General features: G+C 36.4%; 1 protein-coding gene and 1 pseudogene across 6 annotated transcripts in view; one reads left to right on the top strand and one right to left on the bottom strand.

The window, feature by feature from the left end:
• The window catches only part of CD163 (CD163 molecule), a 37763-nt gene extending 17844 nt beyond the window's left edge, over positions 1–19919 (bottom strand). For all 6 annotated transcript variants that reach the window (XM_078337977.1, XM_009003528.4, XM_002752297.6 and 3 more), the window contains exons 1-6: positions 19786–19919; positions 18626–18712; positions 17285–17608; positions 14372–14692; positions 12411–12731; positions 10689–11009 (exon numbers count right to left, since the gene is read on the bottom strand). In XM_078337977.1, the coding sequence (XP_078194103.1) occupies positions 10689–11009; positions 12411–12731; positions 14372–14692; positions 17285–17608; positions 18626–18712; positions 19786–19831 (1420 nt within the window). In that variant the 5' untranslated portion in view covers positions 19832–19919. The remainder of the gene's footprint in view (positions 1–10688; positions 11010–12410; positions 12732–14371; positions 14693–17284; positions 17609–18625; positions 18713–19785) is intronic.
• LOC108593106 (uncharacterized) lies at positions 167–1644 on the top strand (annotated as a pseudogene).
• Positions 19920–21294: the final 1375 nt, after the last annotated feature.

Raw genomic sequence — 21294 nt, forward strand, 5'->3', positions numbered from 1 at the left:
TTTAAAATTATTCCTTCTAACGTGGATCTACTGAGCGCCAACTTGGTGCTTCTCCCACTCACGCCTGGCCAGGGCGTGTAATGACTACAGTGTTGGCCGGATGTTGCTGGTACTCACTATCTGATCCAGACAGGGAAACAGTCACGCATGTTGAACCATGGGAGAAAGGAAGCAGGAAAACAGCGGGCCAGACAGGGATGTGCAGAGGGGTTCGAGGTGTTGGAACAGGAGGAATTGTTTCTACAGAATTTTGCCTGTCATACAAATTATTTATCCTCAACCTGAAAGCAAGTGATGGGTCTTATAACACACACAGACCCTCCATATATTAGAGCACTTGGATTGATGTATATAAGATATACACAGCCCACTACAGATCTATGGGACTGGTTTGAATCCTTCCTTGATGATGAAGAGGACCTAGAAGTGAAGGCTGGTGGAGGCTGTGTGATGACCATTGGAGAAATGCTACCATCTTTTCTCACAAAACTGGAACGGTTTTCTACCTTGTTTCCAAGAATTCCAGTTCCAGTTCAAAAGAATATTGATCAACAGATTAAAACCCGACCTAGAAAAATTAAGAAAGAAGGGAAGGAAGGCGTTGAGGAAATAGACAGACATGTTAAACGCAGAAGTTCAAGGTCTCCAAGGAGATCTCTGAGTCCACGGAGGTCCCCAAGAAGATCAAGAAGTAGAAGTCATCATTGAGAGGGCCATGGGTCTTCTAGTTTTGACAGAGAATTAGAAAGAATTTGACAGAGAAAGAACGTCAGCGACTAGAGCGTGAAGCCAAAGAAAGGGAGAAAGAACGCCGAAGATCTCGAGGTATTGATCGGGGGTTAGAACAGCAGAAGCAGAAAAAGGCACAGAAGTCGCAGCCGGAGTCATGATAGGAAAGGGGATAGAAGGGACAGGGATCGGGAAAGAGAAAAAGAAAGTGAGAGAGGTAGAAGACGAGATCGTGACTATGATAAGGAAAGAGGAAACGACCGAGAAAGAGAGAGCGATCAAGAGAACTGTCCACGGAACAGAGAAGTAGGGGAGAGGTAGAAGACAAGAAACATAAAGAAGACAAAGATGACAGGCGGCACAGAGACGACAAAAAAGATTCCAAGAAAGAAAAAACACAGGAGAAGCAGAAGCAGAGAAAGGAAACACAGAAGTAGGAGTCGAAGTAGAAATGCAGGGAAACGAAGTAGTAGAAGCAAAAAGAAATGAAGTAAACATAAAAATGAAAGTAAAGAAAAATCAAATAAACGAAGTAGAAGTGGCAGTCAAGGAAGAACTGACAGTCTCGAAAAATCAAAACCATGGGAACATAGCCCCAGCAAAGAAAAATCTACAAAGCGCAGTGGAAGCAAAGAACGTTCCCACAAACGAGATCACAGTGATAGTAAGGACCAGTCAGACAAACATGATCGTCGAAGGAGCCAAAGTATAGAACGAGAGAGCCAAGAAAAACAACACAAAAACGAAGAGGAGACTCTGAGAAAATATTTTGTACAAGTGGATCACATTGAATCCTATAAATGATTAAATCTGCTATTTTTCTCCCAAGTTGAGGCTGTGCAGTAGTTCGCACTCCTCAAGCTCTCCCTGTAGGCTGCATTTTCATTTCCTCTTTTGTGTAGGGAAGTGCCTTTGTAATTCCATTTACTGCATTGATGTTTTCACTCAGTGTTAAGTTTGGTACATGATGCACGGATTGTTCTTGCATTTTTATTGCTTGTTTTTGAAAGGTACAGTCTGTACATATGTCCGGAAATGTTTTAATTCTTTTGGCATGGTTTCCATGTTGGTCAAATTTGTATAAGGCAAAAAACTGCCACTAATCTATCTTTGTTTTGTAGGTGTGGGATTATGGCTTGTGTACTGAAGTTAGCATGGCTGTGCCTTTCATAATAGAATGCTAAAGACTTTGAGAATGGATCTTGGATGTCTGTTATAGGAGAAATACGTGCTGTCAATAGACAGGAAGGCAGCATTGTAGGATTAACATTCTTGTCCATTGTATAGTATCTTGGAAGGCTCTTATTAATATGCTATGCTTAATATTCTCCACAGCTACCCTTAGGGAGAATTTATGAGAAGTTAGTTTCTGATGCAGAGGTTTTTTTGGCTGTGATTTCATGAAAAGTCCTTTTAGCATTTTACCTCAAAGGGACACTTAGTACTCCTAAAATTTATTCACTTAGTTTTCCTTTTTTATTTGAAAAAATACATGACATGTAATCTTTTTTCTTGAATTCTTCCTCAGATTTTGAAGTACTACATTAAAGAAAAAAATTAATGTCTAAAGCCTAGCATTCTTGCAGAACCCTGTACTAACATGTTCAGGGAGATAGTGGGGCAAATGAGTAGAGAAACAGATTCAAGCCCCAAGCTTCCAAAACATTTTTATAAGTGGAAAATCCTTAAATTATGAAACAGCTCGATATAGTGTCTTTTTTTTTAAATTCAGAACTTTTAAAATTGATTATGGAGATTGCTATTGGAGTTAAGTTAATCTAGAAAAGAGGAGTATTAAAAGTAATGCTATGCTGCATTATTTAAGACTATCAGCAAATTATTTGATAGATTGTTCTTATGACATGTATTCTGATTACAGAGAACCATCATGAGTGTGGAATAAATACTGAATTAAATCCTTTATCCTGGGGGAAAAAAATGATAGTAGTGAACATTGAGCATTAAGTGAGCATCTATTATATTATATATATGGCATTCCAATGAGCATTTAACAAACATTATTTCATTTAATCCTTAAAATTGCCTTAGGAGATAATTGTTAATGTAATTCTGATTTTATAGACAAGGAATCTGAAACATAGAGAGGTGGGGTGTAGTGATTTGCTAAGGTCACACAGCAAATTACTACAGAATTAGTAAGGGGACAGAATTTGAAGTCAGACTGTATTCCAGAGCCTACAGTGTTGACCCTCACAATACATTACGCACATAGAAAACCACCATATCTCAGTCCAGCGTATTTCTTCTTCCCCATATTTATTGCCATAAAGTGATTTGTCATCATCTGTCAGGCAGACCTCTATAATAGCTTCCTAAATTGTTTCCTTTCTCCAAGAAATTTATGCCATGATTATAAACATATATTAATAAATTTCAAATATTTTCATGTGATGTTTTATCTTTAGATGACAATGTTTCCTTATAATTTATGCAATAATCTCTTACATAATTTTATATAATTATGTATACATTAATTAATCCAAAAGTATCAATGTAACGACTTATAATGTAAGTCGTCTGACTCTCCTTAAGGCATTTGAGGATGGGTGGGTTAAAAAGGCTGCCACAGAGTTCAGTCTGTCATTGAAGATAGATAATACTAAAAACAATAGTTATAATCATATTAGCTCACATGATTTTATAGCTCACTGTGTAATTCCTGTGAGGTGGGCCCTATTACTATTCCCATTTTTCTTCTGAGCAAACTGCAGCATAAAGAGCTTTTATAGATTCCCTAATTTCATCCGGCAACTAAAAGGTAAAATAAGGAGAGATGATAAACACTAATTCCTTAGTACACCTGCTGATCTTATCTAAGGGGCTGTCCTGCCACCTAGCCCCAGCCAGAGTTCAGTCTTGGTGGAGCTGAGGGCAGCAGGATGGAGGAGGGAAGGGAGCCAAGGGATGGACAGCTTGTCATTTTTTTTCTTTGAATAAATGTCACTCTTTGAGGCAAAAGAAGGAACCATCAAAAAAAAAACCAGCATCTATTATTTTATCAACCAAATCTGATGCTCCAGCCTAAATATGCTTGGGCATGCCATAATTTTCATGCATCTGTGGCTCTGCAGAAACTTTTCTCTCTACTTAAAATGTATTTCCCTAACTTATGTACCCAGGAAAAGGCTACTTCTTTTCTGTTCAACTTCTTACTAATAGCCTTCTCCTCCACAAACAGAGTTTACTGCAGATATACATATTTTAATAGTGATGAACCCAAAAATAGAAATATGTATTAGATATAAAACTAACAAACAAAGGAGTAAACCACTCTGTTTTAGGCTATGTAGAAGAGAGTACCATAAATCTAAATTGCGTTTTGGAAAAAGATGAGGAGTTTGCCAAATACACAGTGTGTGAAACAGCCTTTAAGGAATGTGGTCATGGAAGAGCCTGGTGCCACCGAAGAATTTTAAGTAACTTACTGTAGCTGAAATTTAAAATATAAAGAAAAGACACACCAGAAATAATAAATGGAATTTATATTATGAAGGTGCTCTTTGTCAGGTTAAGAAACACAACCATCAAGATAAGTGAGTTTCTTTGAAAATACTCAGAGGCAATATAAATTACTTAAGAAATATAAACTATTTTTTAACTCATTTTTTAAAGAAATAAAGAAAATGCCATTGAAAACTAGACCTTCTAAAGGTTAAGTTGTTCATGGATATCTGCTATCGAATATCAACAATTTTTGTAATCTCTTGGTGTTACTATCACCACGATACAGATACACCATCAGCCCTTGCCATTCTGCATACTCTGATATCCTTTCTTCTCCCATAAACCTACACCTTATACTAAAATGTCTAAGAAAATGTTTTGGGTGTGACATATTCTGTACTACAGCAATATATAATACCTTAACATGTCAAAATTTCACCAATTATCCATTAAATCTGCAAAAACAAATCCCTATCCAAATTCAAGATGAAAAAACATGTCGCTTTCTGAACATAGCTCAGAGTTTAAAGCAGGTAACACCTCTACAACACAATTAATGACCCTTGAGTTGGATGGTTCTTCATTTCTTCTTTTTGAATCTTTATTCAAGCATGAAATTTCTCTTAAGATAGCATTAACTAGTATTCATATGATCCCAATCCCTTTTGGATGCCCTAAATCTTTAAGTAAAGGCAGTTGCCTAGATCGAGCCAAATTCTGATTTCTTGTAAAATCTCACTCTTTCATTTGGATCCACCTTGAACAAAATAAAGTAAAAGAAAACCAGTGAAAAACAAACAAAAAAACAAATACTTTCTTTTCCCTTGTGAAAACTCATTAAGCATTTAAAAACAAGTCCCTTCTATATTCTCTTGTTTTCTTTGTTCTAATATATTTGAGTCAGGGCAGAGGAGAAAGTCTCCCACTCAGAAAGTGACTTGGAGACTCCATCCTCAGCCTTTATTTTGTGAATCTGCTAGTAACATATTAATCTATCCTACGGGTGGCTTTCCTTGTATCATTACTCTTTAGACAGAGTAATGGTTAGAATATTGGAAATTTATCTCTTTAATGTATTTTTTTCTGCTAATCTATGACTGTGTTTTTATATAAAAGCCATTAAGTAAATGTTTGCACCTGGATTTAGCGATATTGATCAACAACTTCAGTTTTCCTCTGGCATAAGAAAACAAATCTGTTTTTCTTTCTTTCTCTAGAAAAATGAATAGCTAATAAGTCATAATTAACTAGAATTATTTCCTTTTGTTTACTGATAAATAAAATATGCAACATGATTTAAAGAAGCACTAATGTATTTTCAACATTTAATGCTTTTCAGACTCCAAGGAAGTATAGATCATCATAATGTCAGAATTATTTCTCAATCCTAAATTAAAATACAGCACAGCTCAAATGAACTGTTGCTTAAGGTCAGATGTCCTCTACAGTACATATACAGATATCACAAAATGTTTGAGATTCAAAATAATTTTGTGACCAAAATTTCCTGGACCTTTCTCTGTCAACAATGTATCTTAAATTATTTCCAGTTGTCCTGCTTAGTTGAATTCTTCTGGTTCTTTCCAACTATATAGCCCTGTGCCATATAAAAGTTAAAGAATTTAAACAGATTATCAGATTCATAGTTTGAATTTGGCAGGCACAGAGGCAGCATGTCCATCATTGAAAGAGACTGCATGTCATCAATGAAAGTGTCAAGTAAATAAACAAAATTACAAACTCTATTACTAACAAAATATGTAAAAAGCTAAAAACCAATGCCCCCAACATAAGTTGAAGAACTTCCAAAACCTACAGAAATATAACAAAAGAGTTTGCAAAAGGAAGCAAAAAGTGCACATGGCAAATAGCAAATAAAAATACAGCTCTGTGAAGCAAGGAGCCCATCTTAAGTGGCAAATTAATATTATTTATGATTTCCCTTATATGCAGCTGAATGGAATCAAATAATTCAGAACATGTTGCCATAACTAAGGGAATCTAGTAATGCAACCTAAAATATGGGCGTGGTCGAATGGAGTTGATGGGCAGAATGGACTAATGACTCAGATATGAGAGGCGAAAAAGCAAATGAGTCTTATTACACATGGTAAAATTTTGGGGCAAACCTCACTTTGAAAAGAAAACCACGTGCTCACTGAAGCTTAAAAAATGCAGTTTGGCCAGGGCAAGTGGCTCATGCCTATAATCCCAGCACTTTGAGATGCCTAGGCAGGTGGATCAACTGAGGTCAGGAGTTCATGACCAGCCTGGCCAACATGGTAAAATCCCATCTCTGCTAAAAATACAAAAATTAGCCAGGTGTGGAGGTGGGTGTCTGTAATCACAGCTACTCTGGAGGATGAGGCAGGATAATTGCTTGAATGTGGGAGGCAGAGGTTGCAGTGAGCTGAGATCATGCCACTGCACATCTGCCTGGGTGACTGAGCAAGACTCTTTCTTAAGAAAAAAAAATGCAGAATTTATTGGGCAAAGTACAAGAAAAAAACTACAAAAAATATCAGAATGTTTGCATGATGTGGATCCTCCTTGCCAATTTTAGCATTTACAGGAGAGATGAGAAATTCAGACTGTAAGTAGTCAGAGTACAATCAGAAATGAGAGGAAAAATATCAATTTTATAAGGAGGTATGGTCTGACTGCAGGTGTTGTATATAGCAAAGAGTCCTACAATTTGAAATTGAAGAATTCAAGAAAAAACTTTATGTATCCTGTCCCCCAAATTGAGGTGGTGGTAAAACCATAGCCTTATCAGAAGATAAAATTGATGCTCCAAGAACACAGTGGGAGGCATCAAACTACCAGACTTCAAACTATACTACAAGGCTATAGTAATCAAAATAGCATGGTACTGGTACCAAAACAGAGATATACACCAATGGAACAGAACAGAGGCATCGGAGGCAACACCACATATCTACAACCATACAATCTTGGATAAACCTGACAAAAACAAGCAATGGGGAAAGGATTCCCTGTTTAATAAATGGTGTTGGGAAAACTGGCTAGCCATGTGCAGAAAGCAGAAATTGGACCCCTTCCTGACACCTTACACTAAAATTAACTCCAGATGGATTAAAGACTTAGACATAAGACCTGGCACCATAAAAATCCTAGAAGAAAATCTAGGCAAAACCATCCAGGACATAGGAGTAGGCAAGGACTTCATGACCAAAACACCAAAAGCATTGGCAACAAAAGCCAAAATAGACAAATGGGACCTAATCAAACTCCACAGCTTCTGCACGGCAAAAGAAACAGTCACTAGAGTGAATCGGCAACTAACAGAATGGGAAAAATTTTTGCAGTTTACCCATCTGACAAAGGGCTGATATCCAGAATTTACAAACAACTCAAACAGATTTACAGGAAAAAAAACAAACAAGCCCATTCAAAAATGGGCAAAGGATATGAACAGACACTTTACAAAAGAAGACATACATGAGGCCAACAAACATATGAAAAAATGCTCATCATCACTGGTCATTAGAGAGATGCAAATCAAAACCACATTGAGATACCATCTCATGACAGTTAGAATGGCGATCATCAAAAAATCTGGAGACAACAGATGCTGGAGAGGATATGGAGAAATAGGAACACTTTTACACTGTTGGTGGGAGCATAAACTAGTTGAACCATTGTGGAAGACAGTGTGGCGATTCCTCAAGGCCTTAGAAATAGAAATTCCATTTGAGCCAGCAATCCCATTACTGGGTATATATCCAAAGGACTATAAATTGTTCTACCATAAGGACAAATGCACACGAATGTTCATTGCAGCACTGTTTACACTAGCAAAGACCTGGAACCAACCCAAATGCCCATTGATGATAGACTGGACTGAGAAAATGTGGCACATATATACCATGGAATATTATGCAGCAATCAAAAATGATGAGTTCATGTCCTTTGTAGGGACATGGATGAATCTGGAGAACATCATTCTTAGCAAACTGGCACAAGAACAGAAAATGAAACACCGCATATTCTCACTCATAGGCGGGTGATGAAAAATGAGAACACATGGACACAGGGAAGGGAGTACTATACACTGGGGTCTACTGGGGGGAATAGGGGAGGGACAGAGGAGGGGAGCTGGGGAGGGATAACCTGGGGAGAAATGCCAAATGTGGGTGAAGGGGAGGAAGGCAGCAAAACACACTGCCATGTGTGTACCTATGCAACTATCTTGCATGTTCTGCACATGTACCCCAAAACCTAAAATGCAATTTTAAAAAAATTTGATGCTCCAGATAGAAAGACAATGAGTTTACCAGCAAAGACATAATTTAGGTCTTGTCCTTCCTCCCAAATCCACAGTTTCAAATGGCCTTAAGGCAGTGGTCAATAATTAAAGAGAATGGCTAGTCACAGCATAGATAAAAGTATATTCATATGCTCTTGGACTATAGTTACTTTCAGATGGCATTGGATTACAAAGCAAGTAGACTAGAAGCTTAGTACCTTTGGAAAGAACTTTTCTGTTGAATTCGAGGGTAGCTCAATCTTTAAAGTAATTAGTCAATCTTTAATGTAATCCAAAGGTCCATAAAATGGTATTAGCAGAAAGTGGGTTGTGAAAGTTGCGTTGTCATTAGATAGAAATACTCTCCAAATCAAACTAGGATGTAACAAGGAAGAATAATGCACCAGTAGAACTGCCCTGAGAGCAACACTGGGCCATGAAGGACATTGCACAGAAGACACCTTCTCAGATGGCAGCGCCTTGTCTACTAGATTGTCTACAAGGAACTCACTGAGCTGCAGGGTGGCTCACAGGGTGGCTCATTCTTCCTGTCCTGGAGGATTTGGTAATTATTGCAGCAAATGTATTCTGGAGGTTTCTTGATGACTGCAGAGCCACCAAAATAGCCTTAAACTGCTTACCTATTTGACTAATTTTAAATGAGAAAAAGTTAACACTTGTCTTTCTTCAGCCACTATTATTTGTTTCTCTTTAGATACAACAGAACTTCATGGTAATCAATGTGAAATATAATTAATAAGAAAATATACAAACCTTTGTAAATTAGAAGGAAAACCTAAAACCTAAAATATTTATATTAGTAAATCAGAAGAAATAAAACTTAAGAATCAACTCAAGAAGTTAGGTGCAAAAAAGAAATCAAACTTTAAGAAATCTGAAGAGAATTATTAGAAAGAAAAGTAAATTTTAAGGAATTTGAAAGCAAATAAAGGTAACATTTAAGTTTTTAAAATTCAAATGATTTTTTTTTTAATTAGCCAAAAGAATGGAAAATTTGTCAGGTAAAAGAAATTAAAAGAGTTAATGAATACACATGGCAATAAGTGATAAGAAGAGAAATGTTATAGATACAGAAGTAATTTCAGAAAGCTCTTCAAATACTACTGTGAAATTACGATCAAGAAATTTTACTAAATGAATACTTACGGTACAAAACAATTTCTAAAACATGACACCATTTGTATAATAAAAGCGAATGATAGCTATATAGAGATTTGCTTGTATTTTCTTGTATTTACATGAAATATCTCAAATAACATATAAATATTCCAAACACACAAATTGTCTGTGAGCAAAAGAATTGGACTGTAGTGGGGGAACAGGATATACTTTTTTATTTTGAAGTTTAAACCATATGATTATATTGCCTAGTCAAGAATAGTTTTTAAAAAGCAATATGGCAATTTAAATTCATGTCTTAAATGATTGCCTTTTTTTCAATCGGAGAATAATTTCCACTTAACTAAAGGTAAACACAGTTTGTAACGTCAGGGAAATGCCCCTTGCTGCATGCATAGGTTGAGAGATATCTGGAGCCATACCGTTGGTTAGAGGAAGTACAGCACATGTCAGTTTTCATGCTATGAGGTCTCTACATGTTTAATGGCTTTCTCACATACTGGGTCTTCTAAAGCCGTTTTGTTGCATGAGTAAAAGTTACTTTTACTTTAGAGTTATTTTAAAAAGCATCACTTAACACAGTTAGCGTTTGTATAAATATGATTAGCATAAAATACTAAAGATTATCCACAAACCTAACCAGTTCACAAATCATTTTTGAGCTTTTTAAAGAGGTTGCAGTGAAATAGCCACAGGTTTTCAAAAAGAAGAAAATTATTTCACAGTACAATAGAGGGAGCTAAAGGTTATGTCAGTTTATCCAACAGCTATTTTTTAAATCTTTTGGTGACATCCTGTGAAAAAAGTATTGAATTCTATTTTTTAAATTTTAATCCTCCTTAATCTCTTATACCTCTGTTGATTTAAAAATTACTCAAAAACCAAAGTGAGCAAAACCCAAAGACTTCTATCCAAAGTGCAGCATGGATTATAAACTTATCTGACTCTCACAGTGGAATTTGTGTAGCTATTTTCTAGTTTCTTGAGAGTGATCTAGCCATAAGGACCAATGTTTCTTTTGAATTTCAAAGGTATTACTGGAAATTTACACTCTTCTTCTTAACAAGTTGGTTGAAAGTCATACCTGAGCAGGTAATTTTGGCTTCTTCGTAGTGATCACAGTTAAGTCCACCCCACTGCCAGTTCTTGCGGTCCCAAATCGAACTTTCATTTCCATTATAGCTGCTTAGAAACAGCCATGTGCTTGTTGCCGGCATTTTGGAGTACGCTTGGTAGGCTGTTTTGAGGGCAGATCCACATCCCAGCTGCCTGCAAATCACATTAGCTTCTTTCAGTCCCCATCCTCTGTCACACACCTTCCCTAATAGGCTCTGAATCTCCACCTCAACTGTCCCAGCACAGCGGCTGCCTCCACCTCTAAGTCTTAGCTCCAGATCTGATCCATCTGCAAAAGAAACATGAACTTAAATCATTGATATGTATGGAAGTTAGCTTCCATTTTTTTTTTTGTCTTTCGTTTTCTCTGATTGGAAATTATGGCTTACCGATTTTCCGACTTTTTAAGAAACAATAATATAGACCATAAATTTTTGTTAGAAATGGGACTATAGTTTCAAGAGTTGATAAAAATTGTCAATGGCAGAAAAATATGAGCAATTTAGCTTTAAAAGAGATTCCTCAAAAAGTGGGTGAAGGATATGAACAGACACTTCTAAGAAGACATTTATTTATGTGGCCAAGAAACGTATGAAAAAAAGCTCATCATCACTTGTCATTAGAGAAATGCAAATCAAAACCACAATGAGATACCATCTCATGCCAGTTGGAATGGTGATCACTAAAAAGTCTGGAAACAACAAATGCTGGAGAGGATGTGGAGAAATAGGAACACTTTTACACTGCTGGTGGGAGTGTAAATTAGTTCAACTATTGTGGAGTGGAAGAAGACAGTGTGGTGATTCCTCAAGGATCTAGAACCAGAAATACTATTTGACCCAGCAATGCCATTACTGGATATATACTCAAAGGATTATAAATCATTCTACTCCAAAGACACATGCACAGGTATGTTTACTGAAGCAATATTTACAACAGCAAAGACTTGGAACCAACCCAAATACCCATCAATAATAAACTGGATAAAGAAAATGTGGCACATATACATCGTGGAATACTATGCAGCCACAAAAAAAGATGAATTCACGTCTTTTGCAGGGACATGGATGAAGCTGGAAATCATCACCCTTGCAAACTAACACAAGAACAGAAAACCAAATACCACATATTCTCACTCATAAGTGGGAGTTGAACCATGAGAACACATGGACACTGGGAGGGGAACACACATACCAGGGGCTGTTGGGAGGTGGAGGGAAAGGGGAGGGAGAGCATTAGGACAAATACCCAATGCATGTGAGGCTTAAAACCTAGATGACATGTTGATAGATGCGGGAGACCTCCATGGCACGTGTATACCTATGTAATAAACCTGCACATTCAGCAAATGTGTCCCAGAACCTAAAGTAAAAAACTAAGTAAATAAAAAATTTTTTAAAAAGAGAGTACTATGAAATTTTGTCTCTCTGGGCTCTATGTGGATTCTGAGTTTGAAGCATGCTCCATAACAGCAGTCTGAATAATTCCTACAGAGAATAACATCACACAACCCTCCAAACTAGTTGAATAAAGAACATGCCAAAGATTACAAGTATAAAAAAAATCCAGCAAGGAATTTCCTAGTTGTTTCTACCTCTTACATCTATTTTTACTCCTAAGGAGTGTAGGGCTTTCTCTTTCTGCTTTTCCTTTTGCTTAGTTTTTTGGTTTTGGTTTGGTTTTAACTTACCAGAACATGTCACACCAGCATCTTCAATGTGATTGCAATAATGCTTTCCCCATTCATGGTGTTTACATTCCCAGATAGCAGATTCATGTCCCTGGCAAGAAACACTGTCAAGCCAGATGTGTCCCGATCCCTCACTGGCGTTAACTCGACCAACAGCAGTGATGGCAGTTGGACATCCCAGTTGTTTGCATGCCACAGCAGCATCACTACTATCCCAGCCATCGTCACATATTGTCCCCCATTCTCCTTGGAATCTCACTTCTAATCTTCCAGAACATTTATTGACTCCACCTACCAGTCTCAAGCTCAGATCTGCTCCACCTGTAACAGAGACACACAACCGGTCTGGGATAAGGAAGCAAGAACAAGAGACTATAAATAACTGTACCTGAGATGAGTTAAAGAAAAAGGGAGAGATATAAATATAGACAGAGAAAACTGTGATGTACTATACTACCACTGGAAATCATTCAAGATTGGAGAAGGAGTGGATCAGGCAGGAAGATGGGACTTTCCAGTATAGACAGCACATACTACAGGAAGTGTTCCTAACAGGAGATCCATGGGCCGAATCTCATCGAGGGACCTGCTTATTTGACCACCACAGAGTTCTTCTTAAAACTGTTTACTTTTCCTGGTTAAAATATGTTTGCATATGTTCAGGTGGCACCCACATCCTTCAGTTTGCCTCCACACTTAGCACTCCCTTCTGCCTCTGACTGCACTCTCCATTGATACTATCTAGTCTGTGTTGTATACCTGAACCTTTTGTGACCACTTCCTTAGTTTAAAAGCAAAGCAAAGAGAAAGAACACTTCATTACTAAAATTATTGCCTTCCCCAAATCAATACTCTTCAAAGAACAGTTGTTAATTCTGAAGAATATTCTGTAATAAAATTCCTCTGGCAGCTTCAGTTTTCATTCCCACAATATTATTTATTGTGATTCCTCAGCATGTGCTGACTGGGAGCCTGGGGAAACTTTGATGGGTAAAAAAGAATGGAAGGTACAGTCTGTGCTTTTTCTACTCCGATTCTTCACATTCTTCAGCAAATAAAATCTATCTTTCTTTAGGAGTTCCATTCATTATGGCTCAGGCTATAGCGGATTACATTGTTCAACAAGAAAAAGCCTGTTCAAGACGTGGAGAAAGAGATAGAACCCAGATGACGTTTTTCGAAACCTGAGTCCAACCATGCATGAAGCTAAATATACCCTCTGGATTTCCCAGTTTGGGAAGCCAGTATTCTCTTCTTTTTAAATGAATTTGGATGGATGTTCCTTTATTTGCAGAGAGAGAGAGAGAGACCTGGTGAAGATAGGGATTTTTTACTCTTATTTTCCTAAGTGTTCTCTGGGGTTCAGGACACACTCAATCTCCTTTCATACTAAGAATTCAATTGAAAAACGAAGAGTGGTATCACTGCACCCAAAAACCCATTGTCCCTGCCCCCAGTCTGAGTACACAGTGTGAAAGTCTCCAGACAGACACAATGCATGTCTAGTATAAGTAAAGTTTTAGTGGGAAACCAATATCAATTTTTAAAAAGTGATTTGATTCCATGAACTTGAAAAATGATTTGGGAAGAATTGGGTTAATACAGCGAAAAAGGAGGCTTTTGTGGGTTAGATGATAACTGGAGTGGTTTGCGCTTAAAACTCCTTCATAGAGCAGAATTTCCTAGTAAAGCCCTTCCGTCTTTCCTTTTTCCTCTTTCTTTTCAGTCTCTCCCTTTATTTATGGGATTTTCCTAAACACATTCTTCTTTTCTTATGATCTGGATCTCAGTTTCGCTATACACCCTTCATCCCTAACCTATTTCTCCTAATTTCAGTCAAGGTAAAAAGTCCACAGGTATCAGAACTGGAACTAGAAGTTAAGAGTTCAGGCTCTTAAGATTTATGACCCCCTACTTTTGTCCTCTCCTGGAGAACAGAAGGAGCCAAGATCAGTCCTTACTTGAACAAATCACTCCAGCATCCTCAGCATGATCACAGTTATGCTTTCCCCATCCTTGATGTTTGCAGTTCCAGAGAGTTGACTCATTTCCACTGCATACAAGGTCATCGAACCAGATTGGTCCAGAGCCTTCGCCAAAATGAGCTGAACCAGAGAAACTGATAGCACTTCCACATTCAAGTTGTTTACAAACCACAGATGCATGATCCATGTTGAAGTTATCATCACACACTGTTCCCCACTGTCCTTGGAATTTGATCTCTATTCTTCCAGAACACTTATTGCCTCCACTCATCAGCCTCATCTCCAAATCGGATCCATCTGGAGCAGAGAAAAGACCAGAGTTCAGAAATTATGTTCATTTAGAAGTTATTTTAGAAAATCAGTTTCCTCTGGAAACCTGGGATTTGATGTTGCCCTTAAAATGGTGCCTGATAATAGATATTGCCCAGCTCCACACACAAAGTGGAGAATTTTAATATGATACAATCCGGGAAGCAATTAGGATTTTTATCTATAACTACTTACAAAGGAAAATGTTTTACAAATTAAAGTTTTAAACTTTCTCTTTTGTTTTCTTTTGTTTCCTTCCATTACTAGGACAGTATTTAAAAAAATTTTTTTAATACTCTTTTTAAATAGAAATAGATAAATTTGACTCAAGTTATTTATTTAAAAAAAGAAAATTGGCCCATACACCAAGGAAGTAAAAACAACAAACTGGTCATCAGTTGATCATTTCTTTTAGCTTTTCTTTATTATAAATAGTTCAAAACATGATGATTGACTAACGTTGAATTTGAAATCAGAAAGTAAGAAAAAGCAAAGACCAAAATGCATAAACAAGCATAATAGTTTGCAAAAATACCTTGTGGTATACCAAATTCTTAAAAATTGAGGGAAAAATCGATCAAAATATTCATTTTTTACCAATTTCCTGTTTGAACCAAAGCCTTTTTTTCCTCCCCAAAGCATCTGGTACCATTTTTTAATCAACAAGTAGCTTTTTCATGAAGAAATTTCTCACTATACACAATCCCTTAGATCCTCCATGAGGCCTAAAATACCCAAGAAAAGAAAATTTTGGATAAAATTTTGAGACACCGGAAAAAAAACAACTCTTTGTGGTTGAAGAAAATGTTTAGAAGCTCTTCTTGAAAACAGGAGTTTAATTTTAAGAGCTCTAAACTCCAGGAAAAGACCACTACTTAACAAGAATTTTTATTATGAGCAAATAATAACAATTAATTAGAATAAGAATTCACAGTCAACATATGGATATGCTGTTCTTACTGCATCACACATGCTATCTTATTTAGTCCTCACAACAAGTTTAGGCATTATATGCTATTATCATTATCCCCACTTCAAGGATAAGTAAAATGAGGTTAAATAATTGGCACAGGGTCAAATACCTAGAAAATAATAGATAGGATATAGGGCAAAAGGCAGTCTAGCTAGCACCAGAGTCTCTTGATTCTTAGACTGTAACTCCTCAGTGCATGTAATAATAACATAACCTCCCAAGAGGTAGAGGCTCTGAGGATTGAGCATTAATTAGGGAGGAGACTCTCAGAAATGAAGACTCTGTAACCACATGAAATTAGTGGGTCTTTGAATGGCTGTTGGTTCTTTTCTATTACTATGCTCCAGTTAAAGCTTTAGGTGTGTAAATTCAAAAAGCAAATTGATTAACTCCACTGGTAGTTATAAAACAACAGAAAAGAAGAGCTGAAAGTACTACACTGATGTTTTAGCTAAACAGCCAGTTCTCTAGACTGCAATAATTATGGTAAGAGCCTGGTAAAATTTATGATGATTTTAAACTTTGTTGTAAATGTTACTTTTGTTATTCCCCATTTCACACCTCCCATGGTAATTAAAAATAAAAGGAAAGGGGGAGGAGAAGGAAGAGGAAGAGAAGAAAGAGAACTGAGTCACCAAGAGAACTGAGCCATGAGGATCTTCAGCACTTGATACATACCAAACAGCGTGCCAGTAGTTTTACATGTATTATATCATTAAGTCCTCAGAAACTGAAATTTAGAGAGATTTGACAACTTGCACAAAATCATATGATACATGCTTTAGCTATGTGAGAATTTATTTCAGCATTTTTCTAGATATTACCATGGGTTTCTTATCACATCATGATGTCTAGGTAGAGATAAGTCCTCTCTATCTCTTATGGAAGAGATAGTCTCTACAAGAGAGGCTGCATAAAAATTAATGAAACAAACAAGGAGAAATGGGGAGCCCAAGAATCTGAATTGGGTCAAAAGCATGCCCTTCAGATTTGTCAGCAGAAAAGCCTGACACATGACTTTCTCAGTTATTGTGGTGTCAATTGCAATAAAACATATGAAAATGTTTTGTAAATTAAAACCACAATGTAAATGAAATGAATAGCATTGTATGGTGGATCAAGCAACTTTCAAAGAATCCTTCCTACAACAAGAAATGATATATTAATGCTAGAAATCGTTGGTTTTTGATTCACTAAATTGATTCTCAGTTAATGGACAAAAGGGTAATAATTTGTGGGTCAACACATCAAAACAAGTGACTTGGAAGGAAAGCAAGGAAATAACTTAGATGTCATGATATTTTTATGATTCAGGAGTAGGAGGCTACAGTAAGCTTACTGAATATAAAATTTAAGCCACCATTTCTTGGCCTTTTGTCTACGATTGTGGATAAAATTGAAGCCAGTCACTTCCTCATTAATCACAGTGCTCAGAATTTTTTTAATTAAAAAATCAGCTTGTGTTTTATGGCTTTCTAGAAATGGATTGAGTAATTTTATACATGAACTAGATTGTTGACAGGAAAGTGGCTTTTTCTAGGTTTTAACCCATAATTTCTTTCCCACCAAGGATTTTGTGTGGAGGCTTTGACTAATGCAAGTCTTACCTGAGCAGGTCACTCCAGCATCTTGTTGGTGAGTACAGTTACTATGCTTTCCCCATCCATCATGTTTGCAATCCCAAAGAGCTGACTCATTCCCACGACAAGAAATATGATCCATCCAAATGCGTCCAGAACCTGCACTGGAATTAGCCCATCCAGTGGCTTTGATGGTAGTTGGACATCCCAGCTGCTTACAAACCACAGAGACTGCTTCCATGTTCCAGCCATTATTACACACCGTTCCCCACTCCTCTTGGACTTTCACTTCCACTCTCCCACTACACTTGTTTTCACCGTCAGTTAGCCTCAACTCCTTGTCTGTTCCTCCTGCAACAATGGATTAAGACGGTAATTGGCCAAGGTTGCAAAGAGTAGGTAGAAAATTACATTACTTACTTAATCCTTCAAAGTCAGATTTGAAAACCATCCTAGTCCTATCCATGATAAAATAGAAAAATGATATTTCACAGGCATTCATATATAAATGTCAGTAGCACTGGCTTCACATTAAGCAGTGCTATATAACCAGTAAAGGTAAGTAACACAACTGTGTTTAATATATTTATTTTATGGCTGGACAGTACTAATAATGGCAATTTATATAATTTACATGAAGCATTTTTGAGTTAAATAAGCTGCTACAAAATGTTAGAGGGATGAGCTTTACAAGTTTCTCCAGAATCCTAAGATCAATAGAAAGAAGGCTGATAGAGAATTTATGAAGATGAAAAGACTAGTTGTAAGAAATTTCACCCTTATTTCATACATATATGCAAAATAGCATAAATCTTAAAAACACTAGTTGAAATCTGACTGAAATTCATCTACTTAAATAAAAATTAAGATGAAGATATTTTCCTGTTATTTTCTTCCATAAAATAAACCTCTTTGTACTCTGCTCCCACCCACAGATGATAGATGATTTCAGTTGCCTCCTTGGCATATTTTAGCTTTATTTAGGAACCTGGTGGTCCCACCAACCTGGCATCTCTCAAAACATTTTTAGATAAATTTTGGCATTTGAATTTACTAATGTGTTCCCCAAACTCACTTTTGTTCTAATAATTCTGAAGTTTCTCTTCCTTTGTATTCTTTCCTATTTTTCAGCTCAACATTATTTCCAATCTTTAAGTAAAATTCATTTTTCTCCTCTGAGTTTATTTTCTTTGGTGTTGCATGGTTATATTTTTATTGTGTGTTTTTAATAATATCTAATCCTTTGAATGCATGGAACATGCCACCTAGTTTTTAGATGCTACTCCGCCTTCAGAAAAATTGTTTGCTTTTTAACCATTCATTGTCAGAATGGGCTAAGGCTGTAAGTAAATTTGACAAAGTACTCACCACGAGAACTGGTGAAAAAACAGGCACTGAGAAGTAAAACCACAGCAATAGTGAAGGGACTCACATTGACGAAATGTCTTCTGAAGTCTGTGAAAAAGGACAGAAGGCAAAAGTAGCATCTTCCCAAAAAGAGACTTTGGAGAAGATAGATGGGTTTCAGAGGTTAATTAACAAAAAAGGTCAAACCAAGACAGAAAACCCTTCCTTCTAAATTGCAAGCAAGCAGGAAACATTCATACCCAGGATCATATAGTTTCTGCGAATAGCTTTGAAAACGTTCATGTTTATAGGCAACCTAGAGGTAAGGGATGAGAAGAAAGTTGGTGGTGGAAATAAGAATTGCAAAGACAACCCTTAAAACCTAGAAAATGGAAACAATATCAATGAAACTTAGTAGTGGACAATTCTTCCAGCGGGCACAGGGAAGCTATCCTGAGACTTCCATATTCCCTAACCACCTCTATATTCAATAACAGATGCCCCCATCTTCAAGTCTACCTGGGCCGCACTAACAGAGGATAAGTTCTATGAGTAAATGCATTATATCTATCACATTCACCATAATTTCATCAGTACCTGGCTTGATGCTTGCCAAATAGTAGCTAGCTGAACAATACCTTGATGGACTAAAATGACGATGCTCATATCTGAAAAACCCAAATATTAAACCTTGTCATCTCTACCTATATCATTATCACATAATACACTCTTTAATGCTGTTATCACTCCCATGTCTTCTTGTTACTTTAACCCCACACTAATTTGAAACTAAAAATGCTAAATGATTTTAACATGTCCATGTAAGTCTTAAAGTAGATAACTCACTTATCAGAGTAGACACCTTCTTTATGTAATTAACTCTCTATCAATATTCATTTCTGCAAATTCATATTTTCTAACAACCATTTTTTTCATACTCAATACATTTCAGTTAACCTTAGTTCATGACTTAATTTTACCTCAGCAGTTTTACAAAATTAATGCCAACTCTGATCATGTCTTCAATTTTGAATCTCTGGCAGATCACAGGTGCTGCCGTATAAGTCTATGTCCTTTTTTCACTCCTTACTCTCCTGGTGCCACTTTTAAATCACATCCATTAACTGTCATAATAATTGTATAACCCATTAAAGAGGAAATGTAGAATGAGAAGCTTTTACCAGCAGATCCAGAGTCTTCAAGTAGCATCATTCTGAGTTTGTTCATTCCAAAGTTTTATAACTTCAGTGATTTCCTAAATCTTCTTGTATTATTCCATAGAAATGTTCTTCTAAAGGAAAGGACTAAGAATTCTAAAAATCACTTCACTCTCATGAAAATGAAAAGCCCACATATAGAGGTGGAGTCAACCCAAAAAGGGAAGTCATTGAAAGAGCTGAGGTTCCATTTCATACTCATGTTTCCTTCACTATGTGACATGAAACAACCAGAGGAAATTGGGAAACACTTCACACAGATTTCGAAAAATTAGGGGAAATACTAATATGCTGCTGTTGCTGAATTAAATAGTTTACATTTTTGAACTTCATTTCGGACAAATATATAAGACACACAAAAAAGTAGTAATTGTTATGTAGAAAAGTTATGTTAAAAAACTAAAGCAAAACAGGCAAAGCATAATAAAATAATGTTTTATTGTATCCATTTTTAATATTATTTCCATAATCAAATGTGTCTAATGAGTAATTTTGTGTAAGTTGTGGAGACACAGCATTTGTCATTTCTTTTCTAACGGATGAAATACACCAAGAGAATTAGCCAAGACTATTACTGATTTTACAAATGGTGAAACAAAAATTAACAAAACATGGTTTCAGCTCTATTTAACTCAGATTCAAGTAAGAGAAACACATATGATGACAATGATAAACATAGGGTCAAAGCACACGGTTAAAAATAATGGACAAATTAGTCCTACATATGAGAGAAAAGAATGAACAGTCAGAAAAGTCTTTTCTCTAAGGAGAGGCTTAAATTGTATCTGAAAAGATGAGAAGAATATTGCCAAAGAATATTGACAAATGATAAAGGAGTTTAAGGCACAAGAAATAGCACATACAAATGAATATTTGTGTATAAAACATACAAGCTCAAAAGAACTACTAATAGTTCATTGTGGAATACATACAGTCAGGTGTTAGGGATGGGCCTGAAATGGGGAATTAAAGGAGCATCTCCAGCCTTCCACAAAGAAAGTCACTAGAACCCAGGCAACAAACGCACCCTGACTGTCTTCCATTTCTTGGGCCTGCCAAATCTTTCCCTGCCTCATGGTATGTCATACATATTGTTCCTTCTGTGTTTACTGCCTCCCTACCAGTACCTTTCTCTAAGCTAACTCTTATTCACATATACTTTATTTCTCAGTAAACATCACTTCACTAGGAGAAATAACTCTAACCCTGAATGACCCCAGAAAGTATGCACTCATGATGGCCTATACTTATAAGGATTGTCAATTATACTTTTTTGTATTTATCATTTATCTTCCTTGCTAGACTTAAGATATCAGGATAGGAACTACCTCTTTTTCAAAAAAGACATCTACCTGTCCCTGTCAGATGGGAAGTACTCAATATTACCTGTTTTGTTGCTGTTGTTGATAATGTTGTTATTATTGTAAACAAGGGCTACATAAAGAGGAGTTTTATATACCATTTTAAATGATT

This window comes from Callithrix jacchus, chromosome 9, assembly GCF_049354715.1.
Source record: "Callithrix jacchus isolate 240 chromosome 9, calJac240_pri, whole genome shotgun sequence".
Lineage (NCBI taxonomy): Eukaryota > Metazoa > Chordata > Mammalia > Primates > Cebidae > Callithrix > Callithrix jacchus.